This window comes from Nestor notabilis, unplaced genomic scaffold, assembly GCF_000696875.1.
Source record: "Nestor notabilis isolate BGI_N333 unplaced genomic scaffold, ASM69687v1 scaffold15618, whole genome shotgun sequence".
In the NCBI taxonomy this organism is placed as follows: Eukaryota; Metazoa; Chordata; class Aves; order Psittaciformes; family Psittacidae; genus Nestor; species Nestor notabilis.
This window is the reverse complement of record NW_009939819.1, coordinates 37,547-59,114: the sequence shown is the minus strand read 5'-3', so window position 1 is coordinate 59,114 and position 21,568 is coordinate 37,547. Positions and strand designations below refer to the sequence as shown.

The 21,568-nt window shown below is 37.1% G+C and overlaps 1 protein-coding gene across 1 annotated transcript; it reads left to right on the top strand.

The window, feature by feature from the left end:
• Nucleotides 1-4,337: 4,337 nt before the first annotated feature.
• MEMO1 (mediator of cell motility 1) lies at nucleotides 4,338-17,611 on the top strand. Its single transcript, XM_010020071.1, has 6 exons — nucleotides 4,338-4,404; nucleotides 6,320-6,432; nucleotides 7,837-7,948; nucleotides 10,288-10,364; nucleotides 15,471-15,575; nucleotides 16,915-17,611. Exons 1-6 carry the CDS (start codon nucleotides 4,338-4,340, stop codon nucleotides 17,044-17,046), a joined length of 606 nt encoding a protein of 201 aa, XP_010018373.1. The 3' UTR covers nucleotides 17,047-17,611.
• The last annotated feature ends 3,957 nt before the right edge of the window (nucleotides 17,612-21,568 follow it).

Sequence of the window (21,568 nt, the reverse complement as noted above, 5' to 3'; positions counted from 1 at the left end):
GAAAGAGTCCCAAGGCCGTCTTGCTTTACGTGGGAAGTTCTGGCCCTTCTGCTGTTGTGCGGCCTGTGGATCATCTTCTTTGAGAAGTGCTCAGGTGGGAGAGAGTCATGTTTTGTTTAAGTCACTGGGTAGTAAGGGGTGGGGGAGATAATTGCGTTCTCCCAAAGAGCTTCATTCAGGAAGTACTTTGTCCTTAGTGACTTGTGTCTTCACTCTTAAAAAATAAAAGTGGTAAGACTGTAATAGGGTGCTGTTTCCTTAGTCTCCTAGTACCTTAAAAAGAGGGTGAAAATAGAGATCTATTTATTTTTACTTAGCTTCCCCAGCAGCCTTATTTTCCAACATGTCATTATCCTTATTGTTATTGCATCTCTCTGCTTCTTGTAATTTCCCCAAGCAACAGAGCAGCAGACCAAAGTTGGTGTTTGGTTTGTTTTTGACAATTTCATCATTTCACAAAGTTGCCGTGTTACAGGAGTGACAGTAGCTAACAAATGTCACTCTTTTGCCTGCCTTGATAGAGGTGTAGATAGCAACTGAGACATTCAAGGTGATGGTAGCCTTAGGGAAATGGCATTGCCCTAGTTCACCTTCTTCATGTTAGAAGGTAAGGTTCATTGCAAGCACAGAAGTTGTTTTGTTTTTTTTTTTCCATGAAACAGTTCTGTATAAAACCTGGTGACTTTGACACTTCCCGCCCCTCAGGCTTTCTAGAGAAAGCTTTGTGACTATCACTGGTGAGAGACTGATTGGATTCTGCAGAAGTTGACATCTTTGCTCTGGTTCTCTGTAGTTCTTGTCAGCTTTTTGGAGACCTGTCAGCTTGACATCTGGACTGTTTGGAATGTAGCTGTGAAACAGTTTCAGGTATTTAATTTGGGTTTGACTTTTCCTGGCAGTTGGTGGGTTTACACCTGCATCAGGAAGATACTGAAATCTACAGTGCGCATGGTGGAAGAAAAGTGGCTTACTGCACCATACTTGACAGATAAAGTCTGCTGACATACAGATCTGTCAAAAGCATAATGCCAACTGAAAAAGTGCATCTGTTTTTAATTTTTTTTAATGATGTGTTGCTTGTAACAATAGCAGCTGAATGAGTTTTACTTGAAAGTTTGTTTTGTATTTTTAATATAAATAATGTTGTACTGTACTTGCCAGACTTGCTTCTTCAGGAATATCTTTATATCAAATGTTTTCTTTGTGATGGGAAGTAATAAAAATGTTATGGTTTTTTTGGGTTTTTTAGGGTATGCTTTTTACTTTATTTCTAGAAGGCGTTTTTATCACCTGTCAGCTAATTGAATTGAGAATATTTGCCACTTGCTGAGGTATAGAATTTAGTAAAAAACCAAAAAAAGTTAAATACTGGATTGATCAGTTACCAAACTTAATGTTGCCAGGAAGTTGATGTACTTGTAGTATATGTTGATTCATCAGAAGTTGTAAGGCATTAGTATAAGCATGGTGTCTTCTCACTTTCAGCATCTTCCTGTGTATTTGTAGATCTTTTTTCAGGTTACAGGGTGCTTTGTATTCTGCTCTCATTCTTGCTGGATAATAACAAAGGATTAAACCATAGCCGTTGGCTATCATGTCTGTATGTAAGGTTTTTGTATTATATGACCTTCCCATGTTGGGCTTTCTGGGATATGTTGTCTTAACTTTTTAGTCCTGAATTCTGCAAATTCAGTTACCAGAGGAATCAACCACCTATTAGCCTCTTTTGAGATCAGCAGCCATTCTTTCTGATGATGAAATGGTATGTGCATCAGTCCACAGAGCAAGAACCAGTAAATGTATGTTTGAATGTGCAATAAATGGACTTCTGGGCTAGAAGGTTGAAACTTTCCTACTGTAACCCTCAGTGTTACAGACATGTTGGGTTTACTTTTGGTTTTTTGAGATTTAAACACAGGCTTTGATACTTAAGATGATTTTAAAGTTGTTGGACTTTCAGATGTTATTTGTTAATTCTTGAGGTATTTTATATGTTTGTTTGTTTGTTTTATAGCCTTAGTATTTCCTTGTTTCTTCGTAGGACCCCAGCTGAATGCACAACTAGAAGGTTGGCTTTCTCAAGTACAGTCCACAAAAAGACCTGCTAGAGCCATTATTGCACCGTAAGTTTGAAATCTGCTTTTAGTTTATATAATACTTAATTGGTTAAATGCTTCTTTATTTTGAGTGATTTTGAAAACTGCTGAAAGCTAGTATTTAGCTAAAACGAATGTTGCATGATTGCTAAATAAGTATTTTGGATATGGCATAGAATGAAGAAATCTGTGCAAATTTTGGTACATGATTAGTTTCCTTTTGCTGATGGACTGCAGACATAACATTCATTTGTGATTCAGGAAGACAGATAGGAGGTGTATTAGTGAAGTGGTAGTCTAAAAGGACAGCTCTTTCAATGCACTTCTAGTGTAGAGCAGCTATTAAAAAAAAATCCTATGCAAAAACAAAACTCCAGCATCCCCCCCATATCAAAACTTAACAAAGCTTAAACTGAAAAAGTAGTGAAACATTATTCGGCTATCCAAAATGGTTTACTTTTGTCATTTTAGTTTGGGTGGGGTTTTTTTGTTTTGTTGTTTTTCTTTCTTTTAGTTTTGTTTTGGTTTTGTTTGAGTGGTTTTTGTCCACAGCAGAAATAGGGATCATCTGAACTATTTAAGTAGAATTCAATTTCCTGAAGATAGCTGAGACACATAATGAGAAGTATGTTGGTCATTCCAATTTATTATGAGTTGGAAGGAAACACTAGAAGCACCACCTTGAATGTGATGTTTTTCCTGTACTAACATAATGTTTGAAGTATTCCATAATAGTCTTGAATGTGCAGAAGAAATTGTCCCAAATCTGCCTTAGTCTTTCTTGCAGAAATGCCAGGAAAGAGCCCTTTCAGCTGCAGATTAGGTAACCTGGGTTCTTTTTCCAGAACTGCTGGAGACCTCCAGTGGTCTCACAAAATTGTTTCATTAACCATGCCTTTGTTTTCCTACCTGTAAAGTGGGATATGGCTAATAGTATTTTTGTGAAATACTGAAGAAACCTGAAGCAGAGGAAACCTTTCAGAAGGCTTTTCTGACATTGTCAAATAACATACCTTGCCAGCTCACAAATCCCAGTGTCCGTGTTAGTGCCTTTCTGAGCTCTTTAGAATGAGTGAGGTAAGTGACACTGAAGTAAAAAACAAAAAAACAAACCCAGGGTGATTTTGAGGATAGTTTGCTCCACGTATCACTCTGTGGATGAATATACATGCGTGTGAGCATATGTACATATAAGTAAATACGAAATCCTGCAGTGGTGGGGAACTTGTAACTTCAACATCCTGTATGTCCCAGGGCTTGCAGCATGTACAATTCTCAGTATTATTGTGTAATACTGAAAAACTGTAGTTATGTTGTTGCACATACTTGGCTCAAATGATAACTATTGACCTAGAGGCACAGGTGTTCCAGAGGTGATTTGGCCCAAATGCTGTGCAATGTGGGCATGGCCTTCTGCTGGGACCATGCTGCTGAGTGTGTGCTGTTCACCACTTGGCCTGGGACCCTGGGGAGTGAACGTTATCTGGAATTAATGCTTTTAGCACAGTAATCTTCATCTGGATTTAACAGTCTTGAAGGGAATGGGCCTTAAGATTTAGGTGTGATATTTGAAACAAGCAGTCAGAATAATTATGAGTGTTTTCAGAGTGAACACAGGTTGAGAAAGGCTCCAGCCCAGAGTGATAGGAAACAACAAAATGTATCTTGCATTCTCTGCAGTAAAAGCTACCATGCTGCATTCCACTCCTTTCCTTGTGTCCATTCATTGTACTGCTGAGGTATTCTTCTTCAGTGACAGAGCATTTTTATTCTCTGTTTATCTGCTGTAATGTGTAGTTCTTTCTTTGCCAGACTCCTCTACTGTCGTTATACACAGTTACTAGTGTATGGTTAGAAGAGCTTTCTTCAGCAGCTTGCTATTCACTTGTCCCCTGGCTGCACTCTTAGCATTATCATGAGCTTCTGACAATACGCAGTTGTGTAGTCTGCCTACCAGTATCTTTTACATGTAACAAAAGGTGCTTTGATCTGGAGTCTGTCTTACTAACTTTCAAGTGAATGGTCACTTGTAGTTCTTCAGCACATACCTCTTGTGTATTTGGTATTGCAACAGTGCTCTCCAGCTTTTTCAGGAGTTGTTTTTTGGATCACTCTTGCTATTTCTGGCTCATCAGGGACAAATAATATTTAAGATATTATCATTTAATAGCAATATCAACATATTTAAGATGTTAAACAATATTTAACACATTAATGTTTTGTACACCTTGATTTGCAGCCATGCGGGGTATACCTATTGTGGATCTTGTGCTGCCCACGCTTACAAACAAGTGGATCCTAATATTACGTAAGTATTAAAGTTTTTCTTTACAAAGTGTGAGACAATGCCATTGCAGTTCTCTAAGAAATTTTAATTTTGTACTTTTTAGTCTTTTATGCATCTGTTCTGTTTTAACATCATAAATATTCAAATTGTTTGGATGTTAAAAAAGAAAAAAATAATGTGTTATTGTTGAAATTGAAAATGTAAAGCAGTATTTTAAAAAATTATTGAGGTTTTGGTTACTAACTTTTTAGAAGGGAGGGGGTTAACCCTGTTCTTTTTGCAGGTAATAACATTTAATTTACTTGATTGCTTGATGTTCCACTGCTTTTATAAAAGCCCAAGATGTTTTGTTTTGTTTTTTAACTGGTCACAGGGTGCCTTTGTATATTGATGCTTTTTTTTTTTTTTTTTTTTTTTGAGGTTGTGTTTAAGTATATTAAAATATTTGATCATGATTCTGCATTGGTTTTTCAGTGCAGGATTATGGGCTGAATGCTACCAGGATTCTCTTCTGCTGTGGAGAAAGTGACCAGTGTGTGTGTGTATAATATTTGAAGACAGTGAAAGTTAGTTGTAATGATTTTAAATGGACTTGTGTTTCTAACAGCACAACTGCTTAAAAAAAGAGAAATTAAAAAAAAACCCCAACACTGTATTGTAGTCTCCACCTGCCTCTGAAAATGTTAATCCAGTTATTGTTAAAATAATATGATTTTATGTGTTCTGCTGACTGCAACAGTTTTTTAAATGACAAAAATTTAAAACATCTCCAGTATTTACTTAAAGTATGTATTTTGAAATGTTAATATAAAAACTGGCTGTGTCTATCAGTTGCTTATGTGATAACATGTTGTAATGCTTTCCGAAGAAAATGGTTCTGATTCTTGCTAAACTATTGTGATCAAAGTGAAAGTAGCTTTATGGTGTGACACATAACTAGCTTCTCTAAAATTTCTAGAACAAGTTGCATTCCCCAGATTCACTGACATGATTGAGCTTTCTGGATCATTTGCTGTTTCACCACATGGGAAGTTTACAATTCAGCTTTCAGCTGAACTATTGCACGTTTGGATATTTTGCTTTTATGAGCTCTGTAAAAAGTTTCAGTATTTTACTATACCTTGCTACAGCACTTCACATGTAAAGCGGGGGGGATAATCTTTATGTATCTCCCACCCCTTTAGTTCAGTGCCAGAAACAAGGTGATATGATCCTGAATCTGAAAAGCTGAATTTCCTATAGGTTGTGTTTTGTTTTTTTCTTTAAGTCCTGTGGCAGGAGACCCTTAACATCTAATCAAGAGCCAGGAACTGAGGACTTGATGAAATAACATCATGGTGACGTGTGAAAACTTGCAGTGTCGGCTAAAGCTACGAATGTTCAGGTCCAAGTCCCTGTTGTTGATGCAACAGCTGGATAAAAATAGCATTTGAGAATGACTTAGATTTGTATGTAGTGAAATACGAAGTAAAGCTAATCAAGTATATAAGTGAAAAGCTCTTAATAGATGGTAAATCCATAATCCTAATTTGAGGGTATGTATCTGTAGTTGTTGAAGGTGTTATGTAACTGAAGGTTGTGTTATTCCAAGGAGAAATTCCAAAAATCTTCTAAGGGGCTGTAACACATCATTCAGCCTCCATATGAGTCCAGTCAGACAGATTTCTAGCTGATGTGTGCCCTCTGATATGCAACCTGCCTAAGAGGTTTAAGGCTATCGAAGCATTACTGAACAGATTCCATGATCATTTCTGAGATACCGAGCAAGACTAGACCATGGGCTGATCTGTGGTCTTTACACACAGCAGAGTAAAACTCTACAGGTAACCACCAGAAAGTATCATTTTGTACATTTTTATTGAACTTGTTACTCTAAACCAAGTGTCTGTACAATTGCAGTTGTCTGAACTGTGGGCTTTTGTGTTAACTGTTGTAGCCGAAAAATTTTCATTCTTGGGCCTTCCCACCACGTGCCCCTTTCCCGATGTGCACTTTCCAGTGTGGACATTTATAGAACACCTCTGTATGATCTCCGAATTGACCAAAAGAGTAAGTGCATGATAAAGCTTGCATCTTGAAGATTGCTGTAGCTTGAGTATTAACTGGTAGTGCTTGAGTATTACTGCAGTGCTGAGGACTGTTGTTGCTGGGAACTTCATTGCTTTAAAGTGGCATACAAGTATGAATCTGTTTTACTGAAATGAAAGCTAGCTTCTGAAGGATTCTGGTGGTTGCAGGCACTTCTGTATTATAACCTTAATGTCTCTCTTGCTCCTGCAAGTAAAGAATTCTCAGTCTTTGCTTATCTTTTCTGTTCTGTATGCCTCTCGACAATTGGCCTTTGAAAGGAATCTCAAAATTAGAAGGTGTCACATTTGAATAATAGCCCACTAAACACCTTCTCCATTATTCTGTGAGGGAATCTGTCTAGCAAAGAATCTAGCAAAGAAAGATACTGCTTGTAGTTGATTTGAGTTTATTTTTGATTGAGGAATAACAGAGGAACAAAAAACTGCTTTTATTTGATGCATTACTGCATGTGACTTTTTAACTGGCAGAGTACCTGTGGAACTTAAAAACTGTTAGTCCATGGAATACCAATCTTTTGGAGTAAACTTAAAGGTGCAAGGAGGATAAATCTGTTATTTTGACTTTCATGTGTTTTGAGGTATACCTAAATAATACAGTATCTTTTTCAGAAGGGCTAAGTAGTGCAGATGTGTTGCTATTTTGTCGTGACTGTGATAAAGCAAGCTAGTTCAGGCTTTCTACACAGTGCTTACAGAAATTTCCTTAGGTAACAAATGTTTTTTGTTTCTGTAGAACTCCTTTATGAAGTGGAGAAGGAGGCACAGTTCCATTTCAAATTATTCATCTAGTGGAGAGTTTTCAAAATGTAGAGATGACTCTGCATACCACTGAGCGCACTTGAGGGTCGAAAAGATAACTTATAAATGTGGCTTACTTAATTATTTTTGCTTTCTCTAGATTTCGTGATTCAATTAATAATAAATTTTATTAAATAGTAATACATCTAGGACTTGCTCAGCTGATCAGCATTTATTAATTTATTTAAACATAATGGTATAGTTTGTGAACATAAGGATTTACTGACTGGGAAAATACATGCATATTTTAAATGTGGGGTGTTGTTACTTAAATTTTTTATCATAACTGAAAATCTTTCTCAACATAGTAACATATTTATTTTGTAAACTGAATCAATTATGTTTATCTTTGACTTGAATATGTTTGTAAAGTTAGGATTAAAATTAAGTGATTTATGATGACAGCCCGTATAGGCAAGTAATTTGTTATATCAGGCTTGTTCAGATGCACTGTAACTTGCTTTACAGTTTTTTGTTGGTTGATTTTTCTGTTTGTGGGTTTTGTTTTGGTTTGGCTTTTTTTGTTTTTTTTAAGGAGTAAAAATTAATCTTTAATTCATTTCAGTTTATGGAGAATTGTGGAAGACTGGAATGTTTGAGCGTATGTCCCTACAGACAGATGAAGATGAACACAGTATTGAAATGCATTTGCCTTACACTGCTAAAGCCATGGAAAGGTACTAGGGCTAACTACTATTTCTACGAAAATGAGCATTATGTGGATCAAATATTTGAACTACATGTGAAGTAGGAAGTAATAATATCCTTTATGGTATATAATACCCTATATGGTGTATAATACTCACACTCCACACCCACCAATAAAACTTCTGGGGAGGATCAGGACAGAGACTAGGATTAGGTGCTGTAACAGAAACTGAGTGGAGCAAACACCTGCATGATAAAATTGGAACACCCCTTGTAAACAAACTTGTATGTTTGTATTGACCTAATATAGTTAATATTAGACATGCCTTCATGGATCTTTCTCAATCGTAGTTTTTAGTTCTATTTGGGGAGGGATGACTTGGTTTGTTTGGTTTTTGTTTTGTATTTTGTTTGTTCGGTTTTTTGGTTTTTTTCCTTTTGCAATGCATCTCTGAAAGACATTCAAATACTAATAGGTGTTTTCTGTGGAATTTTAAGTTTATTCATAGCCTTAATATTTAATACTGATTCTTAAATCAGGTTTCTGCTGACATTTGCTATTTCAGATGAGTACTTTGAATAATTTTAAAGGTGATATTGTCAGTTTGTGGTGGTTATTTACCAACACACATACTATTTTTTATTTTTTTTTTTAATTCTCTAGAATTTGTGATTTTTTTTTCTGGTGTATCAGTATACAATCTGGGTGCTGTTTTGAGCATTTTCACATATGTTGAAAAATTACCCAACATTTGCGCAGCATCTATACAGGAAGAGTTTAATTCTTACTGTAATTGCTGGTTTCCTTGTGTCTTATCTTTCTGTTTGCCTGATGTTTTCACACTGGAGCAGAGACAAATACTGTTTGGGGGGGTGGGGAGTGTTTTCTGAAACTGAAGTAGCTTCAGGTTCTAAACCAGCTTCCTAGTATGACCTTACTAAATTAACTGTATCTTCAATTCAGTAGTGCCCTTTTAAAACATTCTGCAATTTCAGTTAGCAAGCCCTGTAAAAACTTTAGATGTTACTTGAATTACAACCTCTTTTCTTTTGCTTATAAGCCATAAGGATGAGTTTACTATTATTCCTGTGTTGGTCGGAGCACTGAGTGAGTCAAAAGAGCAGGAATTTGGAAAACTCTTCAGTAAATACCTAGCTGATCCTAGTAACCTCTTTGTGGTTTCTTCTGACTTTTGCCATTGGGGTAAGTTTCACATCTCTTCATTTTAACAGCATGATGAATATTTCATAGTGATTTTCAAATAATGTGTTTTATTAAATATTGAACATTTTAACTTCTGGTAAATGCATCTTTGAAATTTAAATGCCTTTTGTAAAGTAAGAAGGGTTTTTCTTCTTTTAATCTAGAGCAATAGATGAAAAATGTTAATGTGGTAATGTGTTTTCAGTGTAGTAGAGGAAATAAATGGTGAAGGTGTATGGGTTTATATACCTCTCTTTATTGTTGCAATGAAATAATTGTCTGAAGTTTCTTGCTCTTTTTACTCTTCTTCTAAGCACCTCAAAGCAACTTGCAAAACTAATTAGCTAAAAATTCACTGGACATGACAACATCCCTCTGATGGAAATAAACTTTGTATGCTTTGCTGCTGGGTAAGGTAGAGGATGGAGTATTTATGCCAATTGACCAGAGCTATCCCAGTTCATCTTGGTGGCAGAACTATAAAGACTCCAGAAGCTTTGACTTCTGTCCTGCTTTAACACTTTATTTTTCTTTTAAGTGTGATAATAGCTGGAAAAGAGACTGCTTCAGAATGATATGTTTTGTGTTACACAACAGACCTTCTTTCCTTTTTTCATTGTCATCTTTGGTCAACTTACATAATTAAGTGCATATTTTAATCATCTTTGAACTGTGAAATAGGTGGAAGTATACAAGAATGACATGGGTTCTGTTGTGGCTAATGAATCATTTAGAGCTGTTCATTGAATTATCACAAACTTCTTTTAGCCTTAATTTACTGTGGGTATTGTTGTGCAAGAGAAGTAGCCCGACTCCAGGGTTGATTTTGTCAAGAAGGATAGTGAAACAAAATGTTGTTTTACTTTTTAATTTATAGAATTGGATTCCAAGGCAATAGCAGGCAATTGATAAGTGATACTGCAGTGTCAGTTCTACATAGGTTTTTCTTTAGGAATATAGCTGCCCATCATGTATTTTTTTCTTCATTTCTGGGCTGCTACTTTGATGATTGCCCTAAAATTTCCTCAGTGGAGCTAAAAAGTATAAAATAAATGAAGATTACTACTTTAAAAGTATTATAATTGAAATTATTTAGTAAGTACTAGGGAGTGTTTTAGCTACGATTTTTCCCTTTTTTATTTTATACATGATTTTTGTTTCAAGGTCAGAGGTTCCGTTACAGTTACTATGATGAATCCCAAGGAGAAATTTATAGATCCATTGAGCACCTAGATAAAATGGTAAGTTTTCAGATTTGGTGGAACTAACTAACAAATTTCTCCTGTACCTTACATTTCTTTGAACACTTTAGAAATTTCTCTAACAAAATCTTGTAGATTAGCTATTTTATTGAATGTATACTTTTCCTTTGTTTACCACAATAAGAACTTAGCTGTTGTTTTTAGCTAGTGTCCTCCATTTTACTGGCTGAGCACAATATATTATGGGTATAATCTAGTAAGCATAATTTGTGAGAATAAATGCATGTTTGCCTACCTAAAATGCCCTTAGTGTAATGTAATTCCTGTCCAAATACCCTCTGTTGTTTACGAGAAGCAATAAGAATTATGAATGGAGTATTGTGGTAGTTCAGGCTTAATAGCTGTGATACCTGCTTATCAAAACAGCATTGAGATTATGCTAATGGTTTCAGCAACATCCATTTTGAGGAGGGAATGCTGTACGGTATTGTGCTGGTGAGGAAAACAAAAGTCACCATTTCCTTGGGAGTAGTCTTTCTCCCTGCCCCTTACCCTGTAGTAGGCGGTGGGGAAAAGCCGTAGACCATACTTCATTCTGGGTTTGGCAGACAGCTAAAGGAATGCTAGATACATAAAGACCATGATGCCAATTATGTAGCATTTTCTTTGCAGCCACAGGAGGCAAGGATTTCTTTGTAAATTAAAAAAATCGTGTTAATGTTCAAGCTTATGCTTATGGCACAGAATAGAAGTAATTCTTCTGGAAATGCATAACCTTAAAATTTGTTTTAAAACTTTTGTATCATTCATGTAACTTCTGGAAAATTTGTAACAAGAGAACTGTTGTTACTTAGGGCATGTTAATTTTTTTTCCGTGTCTTGAAGGAATAAATCCTATCTGCTGGAGATCCATAGAATTTTTTGCTTTCTGTATCCATATTAACCTCTTTGTTTTTCCAGTATTCATCACTGGAATGGAAACAATAAATTTGCCTTCATTCTATTTATACCATTTTTAATAATACTTGTTGTCGGTTGAGAGGTTTCTCTATAAAGATAAGTGTGTTTCTACAGAGCTCCAGAATTTGGAGCTCTGACTGTTTTTGCAAGAGCAGATTAAGGTGCATTAGCAGACATTATTTTCCCCTTGTTAACTTCTGTGGTGAAAGCTTGTAGAAAGACTGGACTTTGACATATAATTACTTTTAGTGAATATGTTGCTGCACCGGCTCTTTCTTTTGGTAGTTACTCAGCCAAAAGGAAGTGACATTTTTTTGTAATGTTGAAAATTATGTCTACTGTTTAATAACTATGAAAATAATTTTTCAATCTTAAGTTTAACTGGAAAACTAAACATGCTGCATGGCATTATACTGTCATTACTTTCTTGTCTGTTTCATGCCACATATGAACACATCACTCTATTCAAACTCTAGAGAGTAGATTTTGCTATTACTAGCTCAATAATTTTACTGCACCAAACTAGTGAAGCAGTCAGCTGAGCACTCTGGGAGCAGGAAGGTATTCTGGATTAAGATGAAATTACTTTTCCTTAGAAATGCCCTTGTAGGAGGACAATGGTCTCCTCCTCATTTAGACTGGACCTTAAGTACGGATGCTTGGTGATTTTCCTGCGTAGTGCATAAATGTTTTGGGCATTGAAGTTTTACTAACCCGGTAGCTGCTGTGAGAAATTTTATTTGCTGTGGTATTAAGTTAGCACTCTTAGACTCCAGCATAAAAAATAGAGAGTAGTAAATATTGCTGGGCAGATGTTGGTTTCTCCATGGTAACTCTTAATGTGACTACTGTTACTCTGGGGGTACCACAGTGCACCTTACAAAGTGATGGTGATGAAAGGAGTAAACAGTTAATAGGAGTACATTAAGGAACAATCTTCAAATGAAGAGTAATAATTGAGCAGCTGATGTGCAATAACTTGTTTGTGTATCGTAACCTGATATATATAATTTTAAATAAAAGTGGGGAAGTATTCTGTAAGATGTTATAGAACCACAGAATGGTTTGGGTTGGAAGGGACCTTAAAGACATCTAGTTCCAACCCCACTGTCGTTGAAGACTGGTCATTTTTTTATTATGGCTAGCCAGAGAATGCAGACTGCTCACTTCAGTCTTCACTGCCAGGTTGCTCATTTTATATCTACTTGTGAAACCTTATGCCTCGCTTGGGTCAATAGGAGGATTCTGTTACCCCGAATGTTGAAGGGGGAGGATAATGCAGGTGCTGAAGAGAGCTGTTCAGGAGCAGCCAGAAGTTGTTGTGCTGGAGCCATGCACAGCATGGGTGGCTTCTCAGGTGGCTCTAATGAACTGCTGAATTCTGGTGGCTTCTGTAGTGCTGCTACGGTGTGCCAGCACCTTCCATAGTTCCCCAGCCTGGGAAGGCTTCTTAGCTTGGGCATAATGCATAAGTGTGAAGAAGCAACTAAAGTAACTGGTTGCAAACTTGAGCTTGACCAGCCAAAGAATTATTGGAGCATAGTATAAAATAAGCCTGTGGGTTGTTCGGGTTTGTTTTGGTTTTGAGTTTTTCTGTAAACTTGTAGAAACTTGATCCTATAGAGGATGATATTTAAGAATGTAACTGCTTTTAATCATATTAAGGGCACTTGCTAGGATATTGCAGATTCCATTTACAGTGTCTGGTTAACTGAGACATGCAATTTCTATGTGGTGCCATAATAACCATGTGATAAACTGCAGAACTGTGTGATGCATTTTTATCATGTGGATTTTGTCATGTATTTTAACTCTGTTCTAAACCATGTCTGGCTGAGTTAATTTGAATACTGAAAATTATGAGCTTTATTTATACTTCTGATTGTTAGAGAAATAAAACACAACCTGGCAAAAATGTTTCCTTTGTTCCTCAACACCGTTAATACTGAGAAACAAGCTTGGTAGGCTTTGCTCCTCTGCCACAATGATTTTTAAAGCCAAAAGATTGAAAAGTTTCTTACAGCTGAATGCTTATAGGATATGTGTTAATACCCGTTTCCTGTGGGTTTTCTCCAGTTTGTGATATATAGAGCTCTGTTAGCATTTGCTGGGATGAACTGCATAGCTCTAAACGTTTTGCAGTGCTGAACTGTGTGTTGAAATAAGCTTACCAGGCATTCTGATATATCCACGTACATTCATTTGAGACACATGCTCAAATACCTCTGCCCAGTATGTTCCAGTGAGTTGCAGCTACAAAATGAGTCTCTCAAGTGAACAGCCATTTTCATTTCTTTTAAAAGTCGTGGAAAGGTTTACAATGGATAAAACGTATTCTTATGAGCTGTTCGGTGTCTGAATAAGTGCTTTATGCGTGTTTAGTTTCACTTGAGTGTATTGTTAAGTTTGGTTCTGCGTTCTGCTGCTGTGTATTGACATACACATTTTACAAGCAAATGGATGGGTCAAATACATGCTGCTTAAACTTTAGAAATGCAATGGTAACTACGTAACCACTGTTAGTTAGAGAATAGCTCCCTTTATTTTTTTGGCACTCGTTTAGGATCTGTACATCTGGAGTGAGTTACAGCTGTAATTACTGGCCAGGGGTCCAAACACCCTCTCCATGACCCTGGAAGAACAGCTCTTACCTGCAATTGGTCAGCATAGTTTGGTTTTATTTTCCATAGAATTTATTTCTTTATGAGTGCATTTTATGTCTGTTTTTAATTAAAAGTACACAAAGGTGCTGGTTATGGTTGCTGTTTGCTAATCCTCCCTGACTGTCCTGGGAATCTCTAGCTCCTCAGTTGCAAGCTGTGATCCACTCTGAATAACTGGTGTATCTGCCAGATCAGCCAATGCCCTTGCAGTGTAGTCAAGATACCATATTCCACTCTTGAGGTGGAGACTTCAGACAGACTGACTGCTTCCTGCATCGTGATTTCTCCTTTGATCACCCACACTTTCCTGAAAGCAGGGGAAGGGGCCGGGAAAATAGCAGAAACCTTGAGAGAAATTCTTTCCCTTTCTATTATCAACCTCTTATTGTTCCCATGCAAAGTGTATGGTTTTTTTCCAGTCTCTAAGAAAAACCTTCCTTTTTCATCAGCTGCATCTAAGCAGCACAGCTATGTGCCTTGCTGAATTAGTGAGTTTCTGGAGCTCATTCACCTGGGGAAGGGAATTAATCCTTTTCGGAGGAAGGAAATACACAAGAGGATAGAGTCTACTAAGACAGGCAAAATAGCAAAGCCATGATAAAACCCAGACAATAACTGATTTAGACTTGTTTTAAATTGCTTTCATTGTATTTGATCTGCTCTGTGGGATGGGGTAAGAGTAGGCTGTATCTGGAGCTGTAGGATTCTTTTTGCTTTTAGGAATGCAAATGTTTGTGTATGGGGAAGGTTTTGTTTTCCATACGTATGCTGGTTTTCATAGTATGAATCCATGGGATCCTGGGTCTCGTGGAGTGCAGATGGAGAAAAGGATGTGTGTATGTGACTGCCTCATGTAAAGTGGAAGTATCATCTCCTGGCTTTTATGTCATGTACCAACTTTCTAGTGCTTCAGACATGTTCTGGATCTGCTTTTTATGCACTGAGCAGATGGCCAGCCTGTGCCCAGATCAACTGCCTTGCATGTGTGATGTGTCCAGGATACATTATACTTGCTACATGCTTGAATTGCATGTGTGTGTACATTGATGATTTGTCTAAGGTTTTTGGACATCCAGAAGTCCCAGGCAGGTCCTTGGCCCTGACCTCTGTTACCGGAGAGAAGAGATGGAAGCAAAAGATCTTTCTGTTTTTCCCTCTTAGTAAATTTGTCTGGTTACTGCTATACAAAATCCTATGGAAGCAGGGCACTCTTGGAGGTGGGGATCAACTAGTCTGCAGGAGGAGCTTTTTTAACATGAGCTTCACTGGTATCTGCTGAGATAGCTTCACAGATATGTAGATCATTGACAGCTTTGGAAGAGCTCCTGCACTTTCAGTTTGGCAAGGAATAGCAACAAGATGACTACAAGCTAGAGCTCAGATGCTGAGATTGCCTTGATATCCTTGATACGAAGTATAGGTTTTTTTCCTCTTGAAGTATTCTGTGTTGTCATAAATAGGTGATGTATAAACACCTGCTTATGAATATATGAAGTAATCATTGCTATTGATTCTTTTTCAGGGTATGAGCATTATAGAGCAGCTAGATCCTGTATCTTTTAGCAATTACTTGAAGAAATACCATAATACAATATGTGGAAGACATCCTATTGGCGTATTATTAAACGTAAGTAATGTTTGATTTGTTGAAAAATGTAACTTTTAGCAAGATGCTTACATTTATTTTAAACACAACATTGCTGGAGTATTCCATACTTCTAAAATGGCACATTTTGAGTGAATTTATTTTTCCAAGTGTTCTCAGTTTGTTGTCCAGTTTCCATGTCTTGCTTATAGACAACTGTAAGCTCTTAAAAGGGCTGAGGGTTTTCAGTTCCTTAAGGGAGATGAGATACCCTATTCCTTTTGAATTTCAATGAAATACAATCATTCACTTTCTCTTGGGCCTAAATAAATTAATAAATCCATCTCCCTGAAGAAGTACATAATTAATCTTTTGAATCAGTACTTACAAACCTGTATATCGCTTTTCTGTATTGCTATGAGCTAGCTATTGTGAGTGCCTTATGATGTCTGGCAGCATTTTGGGGTAAATATGATGAGAGATTGCTTCTGTAAGTATTATTGTGGTGCACTGTTAACTCATAAATTAATGGCAATTAGAATTCAGATTAACTGGTACTTTCTAGTTACTGTATTCTGCTTTGGTGATGCAGTGCAGGCATAAACCTGGCTTAACTTAGTTGTCTGAATTAGATCACAGCTGCTTTACAGTACTGCTGGAATGCTGCAGATTTGTCATATTGCTTGAGTGAATCTTGATGTATTTATTAATGTACTTCAAATCTGAAACAGGAAGCCTGTTAACCTTTAAAAAAGGGAAGATTTAGTTCACTGGCAATGTAGTCTATATGAAGAACATATAGAGGGACCTTTTAAAGTGTAGCCTATAAATGTTTGTATGAGCAATGTCAATATTGGGGATGCATGTAGCAAAATCCAGTACTATGAAAACCCTGCAAAAATATCCAACTCTTAACCTCAGATAATGATTAGTTTTGCAGTGAATCTGAGCTAATTTCTGTTGATTCACTTTTGCCGATTGTCACACTTTAATAAATTATCTTGGTACATTCTTTTTCCTTAATGGAAAAAATATAATTTTAAAAGTGACAATAGCATTGGTTTTTTTTCTGTTACGTCTGTGTTTCTGTATAAATTCCCCATAGAATTGAAAGCATTGTTTCTAAAGGATCTGTTTTGAAAGGTTTTTTAATATTGCTTTGTAGAACTGCATGGATGTCCATAGCACAGCTGGGGCAGCATCAGTGAAGGAAATGGCACAGAAATGGGTTAGGTCCACAAATTACTAAGAGATGCTTATATTATTATGATGAGTGGCCCAAAGATCCATGGAGGGGAGGGGTGAGGATGGCACTGAGAGCTAGAAAATGTCATAATTTCACTGACAGCTTTTTTTTAAACAACTTTTTTTCTCTCTTCAGGCTATCAATGAGCTCCAGAAGAATGGGATGAATATGAGCTTTTCATTTTTGAATTATGCTCAGTCAAGCCAGTGTCGAAACTGGCAAGACAGCTCAGTGAGTTATGCAGCTGGAGCACTTATGGTCCACTGAACCACTGAATGCTCAGGGATGGCACCTGCACACACTCTGTATACGGGGTCCCAGCCTAGCCCTTACAAAGATACGGTCCCTGGTCTTTGGGTATACTGAAACCTCAAACTAATAGAACTCTTCTTTTCTAGTAGGTGTAGTCCTTCCTTAGTTTCAACTCATTTAAAAATGCTTTCTTGTTTAGGACAGTGGAAGGAAGGCTGGTATCAAAACATTTTGTGATTTATTTTTTTTTTCTTTGGGGGGGGGGGAAGATAATGGCTATGAAGACATGGTGGCAGACAGTCCTTACAAAATACATGTAAAGCATTTACCGTATCCTAAATTTGCACTCTTTGCAGACCTGTGCACATATACTCAGCTTTCAGACTAGTTTTGCAAGTTGTAAACAGAAAAGGAGTGGAAGCTCTTGAATGAAAGAGAAAAAAAAAAAAAGGAAAACAATGCATTTATAAATGATCCTGTATTAGAATATAATAAAACTCCAGTATAGTCAGTTACTACCCGTGATGTACAACAGATATCTTCTATTTTAGTTGCTAATAAAGGGCTACACAAACCAAAATAGTCTGATTTAAACTTATTGCTTTGTGTTCTGTATGTGGCTGCTTGTCATTAACATTCTTTATCCTCAGTTCGTATGCTTGATAATTTAGCCATTCTGTAAAATACTTCAGAATGTATTTTATACTCAACATTTGTTATGACTACTTCATTTAGAGATTTTTTTATCTTAAACCTGCACTATGAGTTCAGCTGTGCAAAAGAACTTAAAAAACCTTTTGTATAATTCTAATTCTTTTGGTTTACAACTATCTATAAAATAGTATCTTTTAGTATGTGATACAAATTTGTATCAAAAATACACTTTTAATGATTTTATGCTGTTTGATTATTAAAGTGAAATAGATGCAGTATTTTTATTTGAAATTATGAACAGTAGCTTGAAAAAGATAATTCTTAAGAGTATCTATCAAGCATTCATAGGCCACAGAAGCCATACAGTGCTAAGCTCAAAAAGTTATTCTTCAGAGTTTTAATTGGGAGGGGAAGGTAAGGCCTTTTATTTATTTTTTAGTCTTTATTCTTTGACTGTAGGTAGAATTGTTTCATGTTCTTCAAATATCATCACATCTTAGAGTTCCTGATTTTTCTTCCAGCCAAAATAATGGTGTGATTATTTGAGTTATCATTCCTGAAGACTTCGTTCTAATAAGAAATGCAAAGTAGGATGACAGTTCTGGCTCATTGTCTAAATGGAGATTTCATTCCCTGGTATTTCACCTACTGTCAAGCAAACCTCTTGGTACATTCAGTTTTTCTGAGTGGCAGAGGGGAATTTTGGAATTCAATTTAGATTATCTTTGAAAGTTGTGGGAATTGCTGCATACAAAGTCTTCACCTGAATGCATACTATACATGTTGTAATCTCATCGAAATAACCTTTTTCATACAGATGCTGCTTACACCACTTCTATTTTCCTTATCATAGCTGGCCACCATTTTAGTAATAACAGGTGAAAGCTCCATTTACAAAATGAACTACTTTGCAGGTGTTCAGAATCCAGTTCAAATGCCAGACTCCTTTACATGTTTGTTTTAGTTGCCTTATTGCTCTGCCTTGTTCTTGGAAAGTCTCAGCAGCAGACAGGGAAAAGAACTTTCAAATTACTTTTGACAGACCAGCAGGAAGGCTGTGCTGGTAGAAGTGAATTGGTAGCCAGTCTATAAATACTTGTCTGACTGTGCCTTATTAAAAAAAGTAGTTTTATCACAAAGGTTTTTCTTTTTTTCTTTTTTTTTTTTTTCTTTTTTTTTAATCTTTGGTGAATACAAGTTTAATTAGGACTCAGGTTTCCTTTAGTCTTATGCCAAATACTTAATGCCATTCTTGAAGCACATAGTTATTGGAACAGTGAAGTATATACTTTCTCCCTAAGGTAAATGTAGTAATTAGCTTCTGAATACAAATGCCTAAGTTGCATCTCACTTCTGTAAGATAGTTTTAATAAAAACAAAACATAACTGGAAGAGCTTCAAGGAAATTGGTCAGCCATTTTGCTCAGCACAATGTTTTGAAATATCTGACAGTGCAAGCACTTCACATGTAAACTGTGTAATGTATTTCAAAATAAAGTTTCTAATTAAAATGGGAATTTTTGTGCCTACTAATAATAACCAGCAATGACAGTTCAGAAACCCGTCCAGAGAGAAATTTAAAGCTTTGTGACATTTGCTCTAGCTTAGAAGGATATGGTGTAAAAACCCTGTTTGATTGAAAGAATGAAATACCTTTTGGTGGGGTTGGAGGGAGCTGGCTTTCAGTGCTCCGTTTACTGGTGTGTCAGTTTGAAATGTGTCAAAGGAAAAGCAAATCATGTCCTGGAAAGATCTTCACTCAAGACTATGGTTTCATTATTTTGGCTTTATCACACACTATACTCTCACAATATAGCGTTCTGCGACAAGGAGTGTCTGGTTTAAGACAATATGGAATATTCACTGTCCTGTTTGCTTTGTGGAGGTTTCTTCTATGCACAGGCTGAGCTTTGACCACTTTTCTGGTGCAGTAAGTCCAGCCAGGGACATGAGTCTCATTTTGAAATAGTTTTGGCATTTTAGAGAAATGTTCAATGCATGAAAATGTTGATTAAAATACTTGTTTGTTGGTTTTTGGTTTTTTGGTTGTTTTTTGGGTTTTGTGTGTGTGTTCTTGCATTGTTCACAAAAGGTCTTTATGGAATTTTTTTTTTTTTAAATACTGTCTTTAAAAAGTGCTTTTAAAGTACTGTCTTCTTAATCCTTCAGCTTAAAGATTTTGATACCACAATGGAGCAGTAGGTCTTCCACTGCTCTAGGTTTAGACTGGCAGAAGCAGGAGAAGGCACAGACGGTGAATGCCCCTGTGGGCATCAGGAGCTGCCTCTCACTTTTAACCGAGCGTGCCAAGGCCTGCCCCTCTCACCATGGTGCAAGCGAGCTTTCAGCCTTCATCAGTTTGTAGTGGCTTTTTGGCTTTATTTACTTTAAAAATCATGGTTTGAGTGGCTTTGATCCAGTGTTGCTGTTCTAACTGAACTCTTTCTCCAGCGCAGTCTCCTTTCTTACAGAAAGCACTGAAGAGAGAAAGCACTGAGGAAGTGCTAAGTTCGCCTGAGTATTTTCAGGCCTAGCTCTTGCTCTTGGTGTTTCCCAGTCAGGGACTTATTGCTGCATCTTGAGGGTTCTGGATATTGCTGTAGGATTTACGCGGGAATTTCAGATTGACATTGCAAACACTGAAATGGGAGGTTGCTGTTTGACGCCTGCACACAAGGTCTTACAGTAGCTTGGCGTGTTGTTTCAGTGGTTGGTGTACGGTTTTACCATTGCATGGTTTCTCCCGTTATTCCCTCAGGAAAGGTTGCTCTCCTCTGCCTCAAAGGAAGCTTTGCTTTCAAATGACATGACTCACCGTGATTTGCAGTTGTTATTTCCTTGGGCTGAGTTCAGTGTGCTAACTACCACCTGATCCACTCTCAGAAATTACCAAAACTATTAGATTCATGAAGAAATGTTCAAAGTCCCTTGTATAGGTGACTTTTTGCTTTCCTACTTCTGTTAGAAACTTCTTGAAATTTACCCTTGAAGCCAGCCTATGAAAAATCTTCAGTGTGAAGAAAAACTGGATTTCAGGATCCAGTTTAGTGCAGGGCCCACAGTGTAGCCAGATGGCCTTTTCAATAGTGGTTGCGAAACACGATTTGGAATTTGTCTGTGGGCATGAACTGACTGTTCTTTCAGTAATGCAAAGTCTATTTTCTCTATTCTAATTGTCTCTAGAGCTTTTTTCTTTTCTTATTTGATTTTTGTTTAATTCTGAAAACAATTTGCCTGTGCATAGTGCAGACAACTTCCAGATGCCTGGTGTCATTTGGGCGTTATCCAGCATTAGCTGAAAACTCGGCAATGGCTTATTCCTGTCTTGTTCTGGTACCTGTTTAGTATGTGCGTTCCCTAATGCTAGGGTTTGAGACATCTTTCCCATTGCTTACACCCCAGGGATGAAAATGCCATGTTAGTGATATCTCTAAATTAAGAAAGAGATTGTCAAGTTTGTTTGCCTGCTTGTGATTTGGGGGGTGGGGGGGGGAAGGGATGTGTGTTGGTGGAGGCTTAGGTCTTCTTGGAAAGGGCAGAGAAATGAGGAGAATGGGCATAGATGGGGAAGAACATGCTTGCTTTTTCAGTTTAGTGTCAGCAGCTGTTCTACTACCCTGTTTGGGAGCTGACATGCTGCAAAATACTGCCCAGTGCGGCTGCGGGCTGGATGCCATTGCGGACAGCCTGTTAGTGCTACTTCAACAATAAGAAATGTTGGAGGTATTTTGTCAAGTGTAGCTCAATTTGTTGAAGATCAAGGGTGAGAATCCTACGCTGATACCTTTACATTACAGGTAACTAAGGTCTCTTGTCCCTTATGCAAAGCTGACACATGGACCCCCACACTCCCCAGTTTTCTAAGGGGATGTGTTTGGTTCCC